This window comes from Parus major, chromosome 27 (genome assembly GCF_001522545.3).
Source record: "Parus major isolate Abel chromosome 27, Parus_major1.1, whole genome shotgun sequence".
In the NCBI taxonomy this organism is placed as follows: domain Eukaryota; kingdom Metazoa; phylum Chordata; class Aves; order Passeriformes; family Paridae; genus Parus; species Parus major.
This window is the reverse complement of record NC_031796.1, coordinates 961,500-981,239: the sequence shown is the minus strand read 5'-3', so window position 1 is coordinate 981,239 and position 19,740 is coordinate 961,500. Positions and strand designations below refer to the sequence as shown.

Below are 19,740 nucleotides of genomic sequence, written 5' to 3'. Positions count from 1 at the left end.
TTCATAAAAGCACAAAATTAATGTATAGGGCTGAAACACCATCACTGGGGCTCATTTGGTATTAAGAAATTCCACTTTTCCGGCCAACAGTCCTGTATTTGTACTTCTCTGAGCCTGTGCAAACACACCAGCTCATGGTGTTTTTATGTGTGTCCTGACACAGGTGAGATGCCATTCCATGGAAACAACTCATCCTATTCCACCCCCCTGTTAAACAGGCTTCCATGATGATCAGCACTAAGTATCGGGCAAACAATTAGGCAGCAGGCTATAGTAAAATGGTAATTAAAAGCTTGATGGGGAAGAAGGAAAAAAAAGAAACAAAACCCCCTTTTCTTGCCTCAAGGGACTGGAAGCTGCACGCTGTGGTGCACATGGTGTACGCTCGCCTGCAACCATAAAAATACACCGTTCCCATGGTGCTTCCTGTGTCTAGTCTGAAAAGAGACAAGCAATGAGAGCAGGGGGGAAGCGCTTGATTTCCCCTGTTTCTTTATGTGCCCCCAACACTGTTACCTTTGGTGGCCAAAGTGGATGAATCTTTAATTTAAAAATTAAATTAAAAACCCCGCGTTCTTCCCTCTGGGAGTCGCAGTCAAGCACGAATGTTTAATTATGTCTTAATTCTCTCAGCTGTTGAGGCAGACAACTTTTGGGGTGTTATGAATGTCAGCGAGCTTTCATGGTTGTGAGCTAAAAAGAGATAAAAGCCACATTTGTGGTTTATGGATGTTAATTGCTGCTGCACTGAGGTGTGTGAGGGGGGCGGTTGAAAGGCTGGAGTGAGACAGGAGAGGTGACAGAGCCTCACTGGGGCGCTCAGCGAGGTTCCAGCGGTGCTGCAAGAACATGCACTTATCTGCCTGGAAAGGAAGTGCCGTTTTTTATCAGAATATTACATCTCCCAAGCCCAGCTCGAGCCCCGGAGCTCATGGGACTTGGGGTTATCTCACAACATCAGCAGAAGTTCACTGCAAGGGGATTTCTGTAGTGTTGAACCCAACAAGGAGCCTGTGCTCAACGGGTCGGGCTTCTCTGGGGGCTCTACTGGGACTGAAGCTGCGTTTTCTTTATCAACAAACGATCCTCGACTTTGTTTGAACTCTTCAGACTGTGCCGTCAGCAGCAGGAATGCTGCCAGGCACGCTCGGTGACATCAACGGGGCGGTGGTGTCACCCAGCCTGTAAATGATTGACATCAGCTGGACTATCCTAAGCACTCAGCACTGACACAGACACTAGGATGCTCTGACTGCCTGGAGATAATCAGAAAGTGCAGCTATTTCTCATTCTAATTAACCCATTGTAGTGATTAGAAAATAAAATTTACTTTTGAGATATCCTGACTCCCAGTGGAAGCTCTCAGACAGAACAAGGGCTGGAAAGAGGATGGATGCACAGTTACACAATAGATGATGGGCTTCATTCCATAACTTTTAAAACTTTTTTTTCTTCCACTTGTTCTACAATGTGTATCTTGGATCCATACAAAATAATTCCCTGAAATTACAGGTGAGAGAAATATTTATTCCTTTGACATAAAAATCAAATCTAGTCCGGGACAGATGAGTTGTGATCCATCCCCACTCCCCCCAGCAGAAAACAAGTGATGCAGAAAATAGCCCTGGGAACTCAAATCACATGTTGTTCTAGGAAATAATCAGTTTTTGGAAATACAGATTGGTGAAAAGGAAATCAGTTAATGGGGATGAGTCACATTTTGCACTCAAACCAGGCTGTTCATTTGGCACAAAATGGGAGTTGGAGGTGCAGGTTCACTGTTTGTGCTGCTGCAAAAGTATCGGGAAAGGGAAACAGATCCGCAAGAGCAGAAGTTTGCTAAAATATATACAAATAATTCCCTGAGCATTGGAACTGAAAGCTCTTGTGTCTCGTTACTGACCGAATTTTAACTGAACTACGCAGGGTTTGCTCGGGGTGCTGGGTGCCTGTTTCATCTGGGGCTCCCCGGGCCGGGGTTGCCGTGTCCTCAGCACCGTCTCCCATCACGCTGCATTCGTTCCCGTTCTTGTTCCGGCTTTACTTCCTTCTCCTGCTCTGCAGGAGCGTTAGGAATTTTGTCAATTCGGAGCTCGGCTCGCTGTACTCCCGAGGAGCAGCGGTGGCTGCGCTCACCTGCCCGTGCGCGCCAGCCGCGCTCCTCTCCTGCCTCTCCTGGTGCAGGAGCTCCACCTCCAGGAGCGGCTCTGGGAGCTGCAGGTGCTCCCGGACCGGAGCTTTGAGTAATCCTGCTCTTCCAGGGAGGGTTGGATTTGTTGTGCTGGTCTGAATCGCAGATTCCTGGGAATGTCGAGGCTGGGAAAGAGCTGTAAGATCAGTTTTATTAAGGGAACACAAAGCGGATGCACCCGCTCCTCTAGAAGGCTATGCTAAAAGTAAACTACAAATATTTGATTAAAGAACCTCAAGTAGGAGATGACACAGGTGTAGTCTAAAATCCAAGTCAAGATTATTTACTACTGGAGTTTTTTTATAGTTCAATCAAATCAGTGCACTGTTCAAGGTGTTCAAGAATACCTGAACCAAGCTCCTGCCTTCAGCCTATATGTGGTAAAATTCCTCAGATATTTTGGACAGATTTCCCTGTTCTTCATATTATTTTATCTTATTTTCTCTCCACATTTAATTTTTCTTACAAGACTATATTGCATTGTCAAGAAGGCTCCTGGGAGATGAATTTACAAAGATTAAATGAAATGATACTTTGAATTTCTCAGGTTTGAAGTTCATTTGAAGCACAGTTGACCAGAGCCGACTGTGCCTGAGTGGTCACATTAGTGATTGGTCCCTTGATATAAGTAATGCCAGCGATTATCTGAATTTAACATGTGGCCTTTCTCAGTCTGACTGTTGGGTCCAGATGTTCTCTGATTAACTGTCTCATTGAAGTCTGATTTAACGGTTGTGATTGTATCTGCCTTGCTGGACTTCAGGAATTGTAATTTTAGAAATGTTTTCTCTGGGTGATGGTATCTTAACGGCAAAGGAAGGGAAGAGCTCATGCATTTTCATTTTTTCTGTGTTTTTTTCTAAGAGGGAGACTTCAAAGATATTCAAGTCTGAAAGGATAACGTTAACAGGTGTCAAAATTAAAACAAATTTCATCTGGGACAGGTGTTGGAGAACCTCTGCCCTGCAGGTCTGAGGATGTGGGATGGCATTCCCTCTGTGATCCCCTCCAGCATTGGGAGTATAGAAAGTTCAGTAAAAATGGCAAATCATTGCCAATTTCTAAAATTTTACAACCAAAATAAAATCCCATGGTAGTTTCAGCATACACTAGCCATAGCTTTCCAGCCCCTAGTACAATTTGTCCCAGGGAAGGTCATTCTGCTTCCCCAAATTCTGTTTGTAGTTTCAGTTAAGAGCATTTAAATGCAGTTAAATAAAGTTAAATTCCATTTCCTTCTCTAAACGCAGCACTGCACAATGTTGCTGTGCAGTTTGTCCTGTTTTACTCCAGCTTTGGGAATTCTCAATTTTGGGAAACATTTCTCCTTTACCCCTATTTCTGTTAGTATAACTTCAACATAATTCAGAAACCTGAATTAAAATCCTAGAAAAACACTGGACTATGATTAGGCAGAAAATTATAATAAAGAGGAAATGCTGTGTGTAAAATCATAGACTTCCACAGGAATATTAATCTTTTTATGAAAAGTCATTGTTTTAAGTAAGATGCTTGAAGATCCAGTTACAAAATTCAAGTTTCCTGACTCACATGAGCTTGGAAAGTGTGTGTGTTGTTTGTCTGGTGTTATTTTGCAATTAATTGTACAACTAGATAAATTACACTATGCTTTAATGATAGAGAGGCACTGGTATTAATGAAGTAGAAAATACACATCTGAGCACTTGGAAAATGATGCCTGGCTGATTTTTTTTATTTTCTTTTCAATTCTCAGTGCTGCATTTCAATTTGATTTGTTTCTATTTTTGTTTCAAGTCACAATAAAAGCAAGGAGTCTCATTACCATTGAGTCTGCACTCCACAAAGGGGAATGATCAAAGTTTCTCTCCTATATTTAGAAGTGAAATTTCCACCAGGTGCATTCTGCATTGGGTTGTTTAGGAATTACCACTCACGTCTGCTTTATAAAGTATCTAAACAAAATAAGTACTAGGATTTTTGTATTAAAGTGAATACTGAACAATAGTACTAAGAAAATACCAAAAGACACAAAGATAAAATAAACCCAAAGCCAATATATCCAAGTAATAAACGCAATATTTGGGATTTTTAGTACAGAAGTCTCTGCTTTGGCCTACAGTGACACAAAAAGGGACCCAAGGAATGGGACAGACCCAGTGTCTGCACCCTACAAGGGCATTTCTTGTCACTATGTCCTGGATGGGGTGGCTGTCTCTGCTGTCTGGCTGGAAGTTAATTCTGCTGTGAGGTGATTGCTCTCTCTTTGTTGGCAAACAATGATCTCATAAAAGCTGTTGGGAAAAAGGGAGGACTGGAGTCAGAAAACAAACCCGGGTGGGCCAAAAGGGCTTGAAATCCTTTCCCTTCCCTAGATGGATATCTGCAGTGGGATAGAAGAAAAACATGGAGAAAAGTTGTCTTAACTCTTATAGTGTTGCCTCATTAAAAAAAAAAAAAAATCATGTTGCTATTGTGTCACTTCACATATTATAATTCTCCATTAATTACAGTCTCAGTATATACATGTAATTGTTTTCTTCTTGTTGTTTGAGGAAAAAAGACTTGGGCATAGCATTGTTTATTTTAATTATTTTCCCTTGGTTTATTATTTTTATGGGATGTACTACACTCTTTATTCACTAAGGAATGTGGAAATTTTTTATTCATGACTTATCTTTGCCCCCAGTGTGTTGATTGCATCGCTGAGGTGTTTCTCACAAACATGCAGGAATCTGCCTTGAATTTGGAAACCCCGCTGACTTTTTCAGCTTCACCACTCTGTCTCAGGCTGGGTTAGGTACAGGAGTCTCTCAATCTGGGCGGGGAGCAGCTCTGGCATGTGTCTGTAGGGTTTTGTGGGGATAACGGTGATGAATCATCAGTTAATACCTGTCAAACCCAGGTAGTCACAAGAACCCTCCAATATGGCCCGTATCAACTCCCTTCTTGTTCCTCGGCATCTGAATCCCATTAACAGCTGTCAAAATCTGGTAAACTATTTATATGCTTTCACAATTTGTTTAATTGGATAGTTAGGAAATGGCATACAAGAAAAGCTTTCCTTTTTCCTTTTTTTTTTTCCTTTAGTCTGGCTGAACATCTGTAGCATTAGGGGCTCATTATCTCTGAATTGGCACAGCAAATCAGCAGCATCATTAAAATGCCACATTAAGATGATTAAGTTTCTTTGTTACCCAGTTGACTTTTTGCATGTGCTGAGGATTTCACGATTATGACCCCACTCCTTGTAAAACACTTGAGCTACATCACCCTTTCCTGCCGTTGTCTTTAATGGCTTCTGGGTTTTATTCCTTGTGCTCTTCTGATCACTCCTGATAAACTTTGCTTAACAACAGGACAAAACTTATGTTTTCTCTTCTGTGTTTGATGCCAGAGTCCAAGATCAAATGGAGAATCTGGGGAGTTTTCCTTCTGAAACACCTTTCTAGAGAAAACATCTAAGAATCAGAAACCCTTCAACTTGCCATAGTTATTTGGCTCTCTTGACTTTTTTATTTCTGCATTTTCAGCCTGGAGAAGAGAGGTTGTGTGGAGATGTCAGAGTAGCCATCAGGTATCTGAAGGGACCTAAAAAGAAGCAGAGAGGGCCTCTGCATCAGGAACAGGAGTGACAGGACAAGGGGGAATGGATTTAAGCTGGAAAATGGGAAATTCTTTCTTGATATATGGGAGAAACCCCTCTTGTGAGAGTGAGGAGGCTCTGGGACAGAGCAGCTGTGGCTGCCCCATCCCTGGGAGTGTCCAAGGCCAGGCTGGACAGGGCTTGGACCAAGCTGGGAGAGTGGAAGGTGTCCCTGCCCAGGGCAGGAGGTGGGACTGGATGAGCTTTAATGTCCTTCCAACACAAACCCTTTGTGATTCTATCATTTTATAGAGCACACACAAGCACTGTTTGGGTGGTGACTCAGTCTGAAGTTGCCACCACATCTTTATTTTGGATTTTTTCCAGAACCCATTGTTTTTACAGTGTTTCAGGTGAAACAAAAATATTACTCTGGAGTATGTCTTTCATCTTGTAATCATCTCCCCAGGAAATGAAACCATGTGCATCAGCCCTAACGCATCACACCAGCACTTTGTTCTGTAAAAGCTGCAATTTTTTTTTCTCTGTGTATATTAACTCTATTAACTGCCTCAAGAAAAATAGCTCCCTGGCTTGGACTCCATGAATGCTTTTTTTTCTCTTACAACTTCTTTACTTGCCTAATAGAAGACATGATAGCACTTATTTTTACCAGTGTGGGAACTTTGTTAGTGTTTTTAGGGATAATTGTGTTTTTCTTCAGTTAAATTTCCCTATTCTACATGAAGTCACAGCTTCCTTCCTTTTGATTAAGGCAGACCAGCCTGGAAACTCCCATATCTAATAAAATATGTTGATATGATTTTTAAGTGACAGATACAAACCTTCCACACAGCTGCCAATCTCCTGATCACATGGTATTCCCTGTACATGCCAGTACAGAGAAAAGTCAGGACTGAAAAAGTAATCTGGTGGCTCCAGACTCTGCAATCACAGTTAATTTTAGTTCAACCTATACCAATCCATTTTTTCCTCAGACTGCTTTGCACAAAAGCTGTCTCCTGTCTGGCTGTCAGGAGGTGAAACAGCTTCTAAACCATAACAGGTGAAAAAATCCCAACCCTTCAAATTTGGGTTAAAAAAAGCCTCTTCCCTTCTCCTGGTCCCAATCATCAGAAGGTGAATTTTTCTGTGGAAATCCTTTAAAGCCTACAGGAAAACACTGCCATGGACAGCCTCAACAGCCCCCATTTTTTGCAGAGGCAGTGATGGAAAAGCCTTGATCAAAACTCAGGTGCATCCTCCTGTGTTACTACAAGGAAGCACCAGCTTTACGTGCACTATGGAAACTACAGAGCTCATTATTTTCCATGGTGGAATCAAGTTGATTTTCCCAGTTTGCACCAGTCCCCAAGGATGTGCCATGGGGGGCTTAAACCAGCACCCACACCATGCCACACAGGGCCTGGTACAGCTCTGGAGCTGTGAGCCAAGAACTGTGGTGAGAAAGAGCAGCAAAAGGCACAGAAGCCTCCATTGGAGGTCACACTCAGCCTCCACTGCTGAACAACAGCGTGTGATGCAGACAAAAGGTGAGACGTTAAGTAGAAAGTGGGAATTGAAATTGTTTCTGAAAGCACCAACAAGGTGCAGCTGCACTGGGTACTTCCTTTTACCATGCTGGGCAGGATGTAGCAAATTATTTTGGAACGGCTTCCTTTTGAGAGGGAAAAAAACAACCAACCAACCAACCAAAAAAGCTGGTTTTTTTTGTTTTTTTTCTGGGAAAGGGATGGGTGTTGAAATCTGCTGTCAGCAACTGGCAATCTTTTTTTCTTTGGAATGATGGAAATGGTTGTATAAACTAATTTTGAAGGAGTCTTGATAGCAAGATCACCCTCATACCCTTGGACATGGAGTTGGCAGCAGATGGCACCTGCAGAGGAAGCCTTGTTTTTGTGGAAGCAGGAATCCATGGGATGTGAAGGATCCAGAAAGGAACACAGCCCATTTTGGGGTGAATCTGGAGCTCCCTCTGACCCTCTGAGCAAACACCTAAACCCCCTTGAGCTCATCGAGGATGGGGGCTGCAAGTCCCAATAGCAAAATGGAAATATTTTCCTGGATAGGGGATAAAAACACACAGTATGGGAGAAAACCCCATTCTTCCATCAATATCCCCACCCAAGGAGAGCACAAGAGGGATCTCAGAGTTTTCCACACTACTGTGGAGTCTTGTGTAGGACAAAGAAACCATCACCCACTTATTTCCCACAGCTCAGCCTGAAGTCAGACAGTTTGGCAGGGTTTAATACAACCAGTTAGGACAGAGGAGTGATTTCTCCCTAAAATGTAGCTGAGAATTTTGATTTCATGAAAGTTTAGGTTGCCAGATCTTTCTTTTTCAACGTTGCTTTTATGTCACCACCTCATTTTCACTGCCACCCATTGTTTGTTCTCGGCATTTGATGTGGTTTATTACTCAGAACCAGAGCTAATACATATTCAGCAGCTCATGTTCTGTACTTTGGAGAAAGGCAAGTGATTCAGTGCCAGATTGAACTGTCTAACCCTCGGCTGGAGGGAGGAGCAGGTGGCCAGAGAACAAGACTTTCAAACAGGAAGCCATGTGGTGCATCTCATGGCGCTTGTCTTCACTGGGTAGATTGAGGCACAACTTGAGTTTCTACCTTAGTCTGTCCCTCATCAGAGAACCACAGAATGGCTTTGGTTGGAAGGACCTTAAAGCTCATCCAGTCTCACTCCCTGCCCTGGGCAGGGACACCTCCCACTCTCCCAGGCTGCTCCAAGCCCCATCCACCCTGGCCTTGGGCACTGCCAGGGATCCAGGAGCAGCCACAGCTTCTCTGGGCAACTGTGCCAGGGGACCCCCACCCTCACTGCCAGGAATTTCTTCCATATACCCAACCTCAATTTTCCCTCTTTCACCTTAAAGCTATCCCCTCTTGTCCTGTCACTCCAGCTTATGATGAATTGTCCCTCTCTGGCTGCCTTGTGACCCCTTCAGACACTGGAAGGTGCTGTGAGGTCTCCACACAACCTTCTCTTCTCCAGGCTGAGCAACCCCAACTTTCTCAGTCTGCTTTGAGCAGAAAAATAATTGTCCTGGTAATTATTAAGGATTTTAATGGAAGTGCTGGTAGTGTTGGAGATAATTGTGGAAAGGAAATTCATCACCCTAAGTTGGGAATCATCAGCTGTTTATAGAGTGTGCTTGCATTTTTAGTGTGTTAGTAAATCATTAGCTGCCTGTTACATCCACCTTTGTCACAGAGCTGCATTCATTTAGGCAATGCCTCTGGATTCCTCTGGACTGACTACAGCTCCAGGAACCTGTTTGAAGGCCATGGATGCTGATCCTCAGGAGGCATCAGGTTCTTTGCAACATCCTCATAAAATTACTTCAGGCATTTCTGGGATACATTTATCTATCAGGAAACCCTTACCCTGCCTCTGCTGGTTTTACTCACATAGTACATCAAGATAATCAACAGCTCCTCACACATCTGAGAGCTATGGATAAAAACTGTGATTTGCAAGTGAAAATAGGATTATTGATTAGGTTTAACTAGTGAGAATCTATTAATGGGAGAAATGGGAGTCCTACACTGATCAGACATATTTCCTAGGCTGGTTCCAAGCATCAGAGGTTCCACAAGAAGGTATAAGTTACAAGATATAATTACTCTTTTTAATTTGTGTCTTTCTGTATTTCCAATTCACAGAAACAACCTGAAATCTTGATTTCTATAAAAATAATTGTGAGTGGTGTGAAAAAATGTTTTCTTTTGAATCCTGGCTAGTAATCTCAGGAGATGTTTGTACTGTATTGTACTTTCATAATCTGTAGAAGGAAATTCTCCATCAAAGGTAATTACCAGGCAGGTTAATTGCTTTCAAGGGTTATCTCACTGTGAGTATCACTGAGTGCACTTGGCCAGTGAAGTTTTACATCTCCATTTCTTCATCTGTATATTTCAATAAAACTTTTAGAAATATTAATACTGCCTTTTTATATAAAATTTTATGCATTTTTTCCCTAAGGTACTTCACTGTGAATAAGATTACCCTTTTTTCATTCCTGTGCTTTGTTTTACCTGCAGATGATGTGATTAAAGTGAAAGGTGAATACAGTGAAAGAGAGGAGAGTGTTTTAAATTCCGAGCCTATGGAAAACCTGGAAGAACCTGAGCTGCCTTACACATATCCCAGAGAATATAACGAATATGAGAGCATTAAACTGGAAAGACACTCGGGTTCATATGACAACGTCAGGCCAGCTAGTGGAAAGATGAATTGTGATATCTGTGGATTAGCCTGCATTAGCCTCAATGTCTTGATGGTTCATAAGCGTAGCCACACTGGTAAATATCCCTCTGTTGTTCTTGTAAGAGCTGGAGTACTGCAAAGATGATAATTTTTAATCTTGACTAGTTATTTTAAAAAAAGGATACCAAAATCAGGGTTTCCTTGTTCCATCCTTGATGCCACATGTGATCTTTATCAAGTTACTCACTGTTCTGTGCCTCACTTTACCCATCTTTCTTATTGGGATTGAATATTATTAAAAGCAAGTTGGTGAGGCATTTTAAGAATTTTGGATGAAAGGCACTATGTAATGCAGTATTTCTGGCACAAAGCAAAAGTTAATTTGGTTTTGTGCTGCCATTTTCAGTCTGTGTATAAATTTTCCTGTGTGCCATACTTTGGCAACAAACCAATGAGCATCTTAAGTTTCAGCCTTCAGTATAAGACTTTTTTCCCTTCTAAAAATTGCTGGCTTGTTGGAATCAGCCTCCTCTGGAGTGCTTCTTTCCGTGGAAGAAATGTGCAGTGCTTTCCATAGTCCTACATATGCTACAAGCAGCTCTGACAACAGGGCTGCACCTCCCTCCCACTGAAGTCACACTCTGTGTGTTTCTATAGAAAGAAATCAATCCAATATCTCATTCTTTCCTCTTCCAAAAAGGCAGAGGACAGCATGATACCCACGTAACCATTAAATGTCCTTTTCTGTATGTCATTTTAAGGTGAACGGCCATTCCAGTGTAATCAGTGCGGAGCTTCCTTTACTCAGAAGGGAAACCTCCTCCGCCACATTAAACTACACACAGGGGAAAAACCTTTTAAGTGTCACCTGTGCAGTTATGCCTGCCAAAGGAGGGATGCGCTTACGGGTCACTTAAGGACACATTCTGGTAAGTGACTTCACAGGCACTCCATGTGTTTTGGATGTGTGTCACTGGGACACTCGGTGTGGAAAAGACAGTCAGCAAGGTTTGCTCAGCCTGTGAAAGGCTCAACACAGAGCAGTGACCACTCACTGGTGTTCCTGGAAGCAGCTTGGGACTGGCTCTGCTCTTGGTGCAGGGAGAGGGGCCATGGGAATCCACGTCACAGCCCACAAACCTGCCTGCACAAATAACTCCATGGTATTTCCACAGAATCACAGAATCATTTTGGTTGGAAAAGACCTCCAAGATCATCAAGTCCAACCTTTGGCTCATCACCACCTTGTCAGCTCATTTTCATACGAGTGGAGCTGGCTGTGCCAGCAAGCTCTGAACTTGAGGACAGTGTGAGATACACTTTGCTGAGACTTCCTCCCATCCCAGGAGGAAAATCCCAGGAGCATAATCGCAGGCAGATGACTATTGCCACCTGACTGTGGTGTAGTGCCTTTCATCTGGATCTCTTAAAATGCTCAACAGATGTTTCTTCTCAAGCCTGGTAGGGTGTTCTGTCCATTTCACAGATGGGGAAATGGAGGCACAGAGCTGAGGTGACTTGGATATCAAGTCAGATATAACTCCATCTTAGCTGCCTCAGTTCTGCAGGAGCCAGGTTGTGCTTGCCCTTGAATTTGTCTGTATCCTGTGTTCTACATGGGCTCAGAGAGAAAACCTTGATTCTAAATGATAGATGTTATCTCTGCACTGCACTGTACAGAAAAAAAATTCAACCTCACAAAGAATCAAAGTCAAAAATGAGCTTATCTGCCAAGGATAAATGAGACTCTGATTTAATCAAGACCAGCAGTGCGGAGCTGTCCCCCACCAGTACAGTGCTATAACCAACACTCTTCAAGCAAGACAGTGTTTTAGTGGTCCCTTGTGGTTATTTTAATTCTTTTATTGTTTCTTTTTCTAGTGGAGAAGCCATACAAATGTGAGTTTTGTGGAAGGAGCTACAAGCAGAGGAGCTCATTAGAGGAGCACAAGGAGCGGTGCCGGACTTACCTGCAGAACGCTGGCATGTGTGAGGCTGGTGAGTTTATCACATTACAGTGGTTTTGGGGTTTTGGTACATTACAGGGCTTATAAAAGGGCATCTGGTGAGCTGTTAACCCACAGCCTGAGAACAGCTTTTCCTACACTCCCTTTCAGTAACCTGAGGGGCTACAGCAATCTAAAGGGGCTGGTTCATGGTAGCCCTCAGGCGGGTAGTTAGAGAATGCTTTTATTTTAGTCACCTTTTTCTTTAACAGTTACTTTGTGTAAAACATCTAAAATACCTTGTACCCAGCATTTCTGGAGGTGATGCTCAGTGAGTTAAATTATTCCTACGTTAATGCTGTTGTGTGGGTCATTTCACAGGATGAGTTGTTGACAACTGTTGTTCCTGTCTCGGTGTGTTTGATGATTTCTTTTCTTTAGAATAAGAACTGTTAGAATTTGCAGCAGTTTGGCCTGGATGCAGTGCATGAAAAGGCAGTGGTATCCCAAAAATCACTGATAGATCAACTTAGGAGGGAGTGAGAGGTAAAGGGCTGCTTTGAGTACAGAGCTGCCTTGGAAAAGATGAAACATATCAAAACATGTTTTTTTCTTATTTTCCATTTAGCAATCTCAGTGCTGTAGTTCCAAAATACTTTGGTGAAAAGTAATTACCATAATCTTTGTTTCTGCTTTACATGAACTGTTGAAATCCTAAAATGAACTGTCTGATTTGAGTCTCACAACACACCTGTAAGTCAGGAAAAAAAATTGCTCTTCCCATTCAGAGTCAGGGCATGGCTGTGACCTCCCAAAGGATTCTATGACTGATTTAAGCTGAGCTGAAGCTACAATTTCAGAATTCAGGCTCCCATCTTTTGCTATGCAGCCTTGATAAAATACCAAATAATGGAAACTTGGAATCACAGAGGGTTTGGGTTGGAAAGGACTTTGAAGATCATCCAGTGCCCCCCCTTGCCATGGGCAGGGACACTTTGCACTAGGCCGGGTTCCTCCAAGCCTTGTCCAACCTGGCTTTGGACATTTCCAGGGATCCAGGGGCTTCTCTTGGCACCCTGTGCCAGGGCCTGACCACCCTCACAGGGAGGAATTTCCTTCTAATAACTCTACCAATAACAGTAAGAACAAGATTCTGCAGGAATCATCACAAGCCAGGCCTGAAAATCAGTGTGAAGGCCATTGGTATGTGATTAAAACCTTGGGTACAGGAATCCCTACGTTGTGCAGAGTAAGTAAATTGGTGTTTCAGGCTTTGTGACACACACAGGAAGCCTCCCAGAGAGCCATGATTTAACAAAGTGTTTCATAGAGTTTTTTAATAGTTTTATAGCTTTATAGTTTTGTCAGCAAGTGACATATTTCTTAGAGCATTAGTTAAAAGTAACTGGTTATCAGCTGATCAGCAAATTTTGGGTTTTGTGAGAACCCTTATGCATTGTAACTGTGGTTTGTGTTACAGTACACACTCACATCATGGCAATCACCCAACGTGTCCACCCGTGAAAATGGAAAACATGAGACCTGCTGCAGGTTTCTGCTTTGAAACTATTCTCATGGTTTAGATGCATTTCAGAATAGCAACATTTCCCCCTTCCCCCAAGCCTGCAGTGCAGTCCTTGCTGCAGCAGTGCAGGAAGCCTTAACTGATCACAGGGAATGTAAATTCCCAGTGTGCCAAGAGGTGGCTGCTCCCCTGCCTTGGAGACCTTCACACCCTTGCATGTACTGTGGTGTTGTTAGGGAAGCAGGAAATTTTATGAAAAATGGGAATTCCTGGGGCATTTCCATCCAATTCCCTGGAATCAACAGGATGTTGGGTGACAGAACCAGGGAGAGGGGAAGCTGGAAAGACTCTCAGGAGGTCATTTGCTACATTCTGGGTTTTTTTCCCCTAAGTGTAGCACTTTGCATTTCTGTTTGGTAAACATCCTCTTTCCATTACTGACCCTTTCCCTACTTCTTTGCATCACTTTGAATTTTGGTGTTTTTCTGGATTCCCCTCCTCCTCAACCAGGTCTGGTGGAAAGTGTCCCAGTCCATGGCAGGAGGATGGAACTGGCTGACCTTTAAGGTCCTTTCCAACTCAAACCATTTCATGATTGCTTTTTGGAATTCTAGGATTCTCACATGGAGCCATCTTCAGATACAAAAGTACTCTACACGCCATCATTCCTAACTCATTAAAATATTTAAAAGCATCAGGACAGTAGTAGCCATTCTAGTTGCTTTTTAGCATTACATTTACATGTTCCAAATGTGGAAATATTTCTAAAAGTTTAATGTAACAATCTAGTTGGAGCATTGTCCCTGATAACCATCTCTCACATTGTTCTCATTGCAAAATCACCCAGCTCAGTTCCACTCTCCCTTCCCGAGTGACCACACATTGATGCTACAGGAAGCAATGCTTCTAATTTCAGCTTTGTACTTGAGGGCTTTGCTAACAATATCTGCACATTCTACCAAAAATTGTACTCACATTGGTTGGTGTGGCAGAAACCACACTATGGGAACAGCTCAGTGCTGGTGTGTGCATGGGGCTGGGACAGCAGCTGCTCTCTCTCCAGCTGCAGGATGACATGGTGGCCCAGAGATGGATGTCCCATCCTTGGAAGTGTTCAAGGCCAGGTTGGACAGGGTTTGGAAAAAGCTGGGCTAGAGGAAAGTGTCCCTGCCCACAGCAGGGAGGTGGTACAGGGTGATCCTTAAGGTCCTTCCCAACCCAAAACACGCAGTGAACCCATGATGGCCAAGGGACTGTTTGGAGAGGTGGCTCCTCACCCAGCACTCACAAGACAACACAAAGAGTCCTCCATAGGGGATAATTCACAGAGGCAAGAAAATGATCCTCTGGAAGTGTTTTATGCAGGCAGGATTACACCTGAAATGCACACTGAGACAGGCAGCAGCACTGGGAGCAGCAGAGAGAGCTCTCGGGGGGGTGAGGGATGACCATCCTCAGCCTGGTGCTGGCTGAGCAGGAGAGGGACACCCAGCTTTAAAAGTGGTGAGATCAACCCCATCTGTGTACAAATAAAATTCCACGATTAGGAACTCAACTTCACATGTAATTCCAGAGTCACTGATCAGATCTAAACAAGGGGATTTACTGGAGCTGCAGTTTCTTACAGCAGCCTCAGAGGGATTTTTTGCTTTCTGGCCCTGCAGCTGAGCCATCAGATCCCTGAGCTGGCAGGATAACCCAAGATCACAGGCTGCTGTACATTCAGTGCTTTGGAACTCTGGATTTTCTCTATTTGTTTTTTTCTCAGTGTAATTTTCAGCAAAGCACTTGACCATTTCTCTTAGTCCAGCCTGAATTTTATTTTTAGATCCATGTTACAGTGAGATAATTAGTTATTTAAATCATCATGTGCAATGGAATCATCCAGAGGGAGGATAATTGAAAAAGGACACAGGGCGTGATTACTTCTCTGTATTTGAGAAGTCTTTGGAGAATTTGGAGTGATTAAAAAACTGTTTCTTAAATGCTAAATATTATTCTTGGATTGTTTAACATGTGATCCAGAAGAAAAAGTTGGATGAGATGATTTCCAGTTAGTTTCTGGGTACAGAGAGAAGTGTTGTGGGTGAGAACCTGTATAACCACCTCTATCTTACTGGGAGCAGACACTGTTTCCCTAAGGCTGGGTTGTGAAAATGTCATCAAAGACCTTTTGTGGCCCACAAATAGAGATTATTTTTTCTTTAGGAAAAAATAGCCAGTAGCAAGGAGTCTAAAATCTTAATGTGAAAGCAAATACCCTCAGCATTAAAATAAAAGGGCAGAGAACCATGAAGCTGTGAGATTGATTCTACAGAAGTCCCAGAACATGTTATGTAGGTCAATAGTTACTGTCTCTGCAGATCTCCTCTGAGGAAAGGCTCTGTTATCCCTGCAGGAAGCCCTCGTCTGCCCTCCTGACATTAATTTAACAATTAAAGTTCCCTTGGTGGCACATAAATAACGTTGACAAGTCATCCCTGATGTGCTACGTGCAGCTTCCAGTGTGCTCCTGGGGCTGGGAGGGCCAGAGCAGCCCTGCTCTGGGTCCTGCCAGAATAGGGGAAAACCTCTGAAAATGTGGAATTAAAGCTTTACTAGAGCAACCCATGGTTCCTCAGAGAGCAACTCCTGAAGGTGAAGGCTGTGAAAAAGAGGAACTAGAACAACAAAATCAGAAAAACAAAGAGCTGGCAGGGACCAGGGAGCTGCGCTTATGATATGGGTGAACTGTGTGTTCTTTCTTTTTTCTTTACAAAGAAAAAAACACATTTTTGAATATACAGCACCATATTCTGTTTGGTGTTGTTGGGGTTTTTAAAATTTAGATTACCATTGTTAATGAGTTGTGCAATGATCCAGCCATGATTATGAGGTTTGGGGTTGGGGGTAGTTCAAACCTTGCACTACAGTCATCTAAAGTTAATATAAAGATGCATATTCCAGGCTTTGGATCATGAGAATTAAACTGAAGTCCTGAAATTAAAAACCCTATAATTTTCAAAACCAAACTAGAGCTTCTGGCCCAAGCCCAAGCAGGTGATTACACTCTACCTCTCTCCCTTCCCTTCAGTGTCACTTTAACTTGGTGTTTTGTCTCACTTTGGGCAGCTCTTACATCATGTCTGGGTGTTTTATGCTGGGAGAAGGGATGAATATATTTATGGGAACCTCCAAGCACACTGGAGTAATTTGGAATAAAACTGAGACTAGAAGAGCAGTGTGTTATTACCTTCAAGGCACTTCATGCCCTGCACAGGGCTGGCTGTCACGTACATCCCAAGGCTCCAGGACTGTGACCAAGTGCAGCCAGGCCCTGTTATCCCATCCTCCCTGACTCATATTTGTAGCCAGTGTTTGTGGCACCAAGAACCTCTGAAACACTTGACGTTTACAAACTGCTGAACAAACATGAACAAATAGTTCTGGCTGAGGTTTGGTGAGTCATGGTTTGTGCTGACTGAAACTCGTGTTATCAGGAGCAGTACTGACAAACAGGTACAGAGGACGGACTGAAACGCTCAGGGAAAGGCTGCACAGAGCTGGGAAGGATGAAGCTGCACTTTCAGCACTTGTCTACTGGACAAACAGAAATTTAACTCTGATACTTAATAAATCTGTATTGAGCAGGACTAAGTGATATCAAAGTGTTGCTATTGCTTTCCTCTGGCACTGCTTAGGTTATGCTTCATATATTCAGGGAGACCTCATGCCTTATAAACTCCTTAAGGAACTTTAAAAGGAGGCAGAAGGATTTTTTTACATGCAGAGAGTGACAGGAGAAGGGACAATGGTTTTAGACTGCCAGAGGGCAGGGTTGGATGGGATGTTAGGAAGAAATTCTTCCCTGGGAGGGTGGTGAGGTCCTGGCACAGTTGCCTAGAGAGGCTGTGACTGTCTCATCCCTGGAAATGTCCAAGGCCAGGATGGATGGGGCTTGGAGCAACTTGGGAGAGTGGAAGATGTTCCTGCCCATGCAGTGGGAGGCACTGGATGATCTTCAAGGTCCTTTCCAACTTAAATCATTGCATGTTTCCATGATTCTATATTTAGCTATGTTGGTGTATGTACAGTAACACAGCAACCAAGGCTCTATCACAGTGAAATCCAACCTTTCCTACCACCTTGGGAAAGTAAATCACCCCTCATTGTCCTCAGCTTGTAGATCCCAACTCCTACAGGCTTGGGCAGTCCATTAAGACGTGTCCAGTTCTCAGCACAGTGATCCCTGGTACTCCCAGCAATGAGTTTACTCTTTATTATAATTTTTGACATAGAAGTACCAGGTCAGATGGGTGCTGCTGAGGTGTGAGCAGGGTTTGGGGGGAAGCCACAGCAGTTACGATCAGTATTAGTGTGGTAGTAGAGAGATGAGGTGTCAGCTCTCCAGCTCAAGGCCTCTGCAGCCTCCAGGAGCAGAGAGCAAGCACAGCTCCTGTGTAGTGCTGGACACTGCTCAGCACATCTGAGGAGAGCTCTGGGATATGGAAAGAGCCTTAACTGGCCCATTCCCAAGAGTGTCACAGGTACTTTTCCAAAAATTAGAAATATGGGAGGTTGTAAGAAGCTTTAAAACTCAGAGAAACATTCATTCATAGTTAGTTTTAGCTGTAGCATTTTGGAAAAAATATTAAATGATAGTACCACCCAGGGAAAAAAGAGTCAGAAATTTTGAATTTTGAAAGGTTTTATTACTTTTATTTTACTGGAACACTGATATATATCATACAAGTTTCTTAGTGATTCGTTAAGACATTTATGACTGATATCTGAAAAGTTAAGCAGGAGCACTGAGTGTCTCCTACTGCAGCTCGAAACACTGAGTGTGCAGGTGTCACCCAGCCTTACTCAGAATAAAAAAGAAAGGCCAGCAGAGCTTCTATCTCCGTCTACAATTTAACCAACCTTTCAGCCAGTTCATTTACTTCCTCTGGCTGGTGACAGTTCTGGTTTGTGCTCCCTCTGAGTGAGCTCAGGGCTGCCACTGACCACAACGGGTGCCCAGAGAGCAGGAATGACAGAAAAAGCAAAACCAATTTTGCATTATATCTCCAAACTGTTTCCTCCAGTTATGTTGCTGACTGGAGATTAAACCAGTCAGCTCTTTTTTTTTAATCTTTCTATTTTTCCTGTTCACCTACGTGTTGTATTTTTTTTTTTCTCTCTTTTTTTTTCCCTTCCTTTTTGCATTTTCCAACCTAGCCAGCGTGGAGGCAAGGCACATCAAGGCAGAGATGGGAACTGAAAGAGCCCTTGTGCTGGACAGGCTAGCGAGCAACGTGGCAAAGAGAAAAAGCTCAATGCCTCAGAAATTTATTGGTAAGAACAAAACCCCTTTTCATCTGCAACAGTTAAATACGTGTGGGTCGGTAACAAACAGTGCAATGCCTCTGCTTCTTTTAAATATCCTGCTCAAGCTTAGCATCTAATACAAAAGAATAAAGTAACACTGATTTTTTGTGATGGGGTTTTAGTGATTTGTTGTAAGGGGTTGATTAAAATAAAAATAATTTATTCTGTTGGCTGTTTAAACTGGGTGAAAGCTACTGTTGTGCCTTGTGTGTTTATGTAGGTGATTTATAAATATGTTTTATAAGTTTCCACGTGCCATTTCTGTACCTATGTATTTGAAATGTTCTCTGCTAGGATCTAGAGCAGGCAAAGAACAGGAAGATTAATGTTTTCTCAGCAGGAGCTGAAGATTCCTGCAGGATTCATGTGTGGAATAAGGCCTAAAGACAGAAAAGTATTAGATTTCTCTTAGTCATCCTCCTAAATTTGTCTATGGTTAAAAAGTATCAAATCCTTTCTTGTGGTAATTTAAGCAAGCAGATGTTTCCATAGTATTTTCTTTTCATTTAATTGTACATGATCGGAGTTTTGCATGTTGAGGATCTTAAATACTAGTTGGGCAGGTTCTGGGTTTCAGCAAACACCTGACCCTCTTGGCCAGTCTTATTTCATCAACCTACCTTTAGAGAAAATAAAATACAGCCCTGTGTCCTAAGGAAAACCCTTAGTCAGCAGTTATGTATTATTGGTGCTGATGAAGCCTTATTTGTGCTCTTTGTAGGGTTATATAAGGTAACAAGTGGTGTTTTTTTTAATTTTATGGCTCAATATAAAGTTCACCCTCTGAGTGGGGCCCATGTGGGAGGGAGAGATGTGGGCTGGGAGTGCAGGCAGGGCTCCCACAGCTGCTGCAGCCAAACTCCCAGCACGGGGTGCACGAGGTCCAGAGACAGAAAAAGGTGAGCAGCCA

At 42.9% G+C, this 19,740-nt stretch overlaps 1 protein-coding gene across 6 annotated transcripts in view; it reads left to right on the top strand.

The window, feature by feature from the left end:
- Positions 1 to 19,740, top strand: part of IKZF3 (IKAROS family zinc finger 3) — a 37,747-nt gene that overhangs the window by 12,951 nt on the left and 5,056 nt on the right. For 4 of the 6 annotated variants that reach the window (XM_015651393.1, XM_015651390.1, XM_015651396.2 and 1 more), the window contains 4 exons: positions 9,842 to 10,102; positions 10,769 to 10,936; positions 11,889 to 12,005; positions 18,681 to 18,797. In XM_015651393.1, coding sequence (XP_015506879.1) covers positions 9,842 to 10,102; positions 10,769 to 10,936; positions 11,889 to 12,005; positions 18,681 to 18,797 — 663 coding nt within the window. The remainder of the gene's footprint in view (positions 1 to 9,841; positions 10,103 to 10,768; positions 10,937 to 11,888; positions 12,006 to 18,680; positions 18,798 to 19,740) is intronic. The other 2 variants (XM_015651397.1, XM_015651398.1) reach the window with 2 other exon arrangements.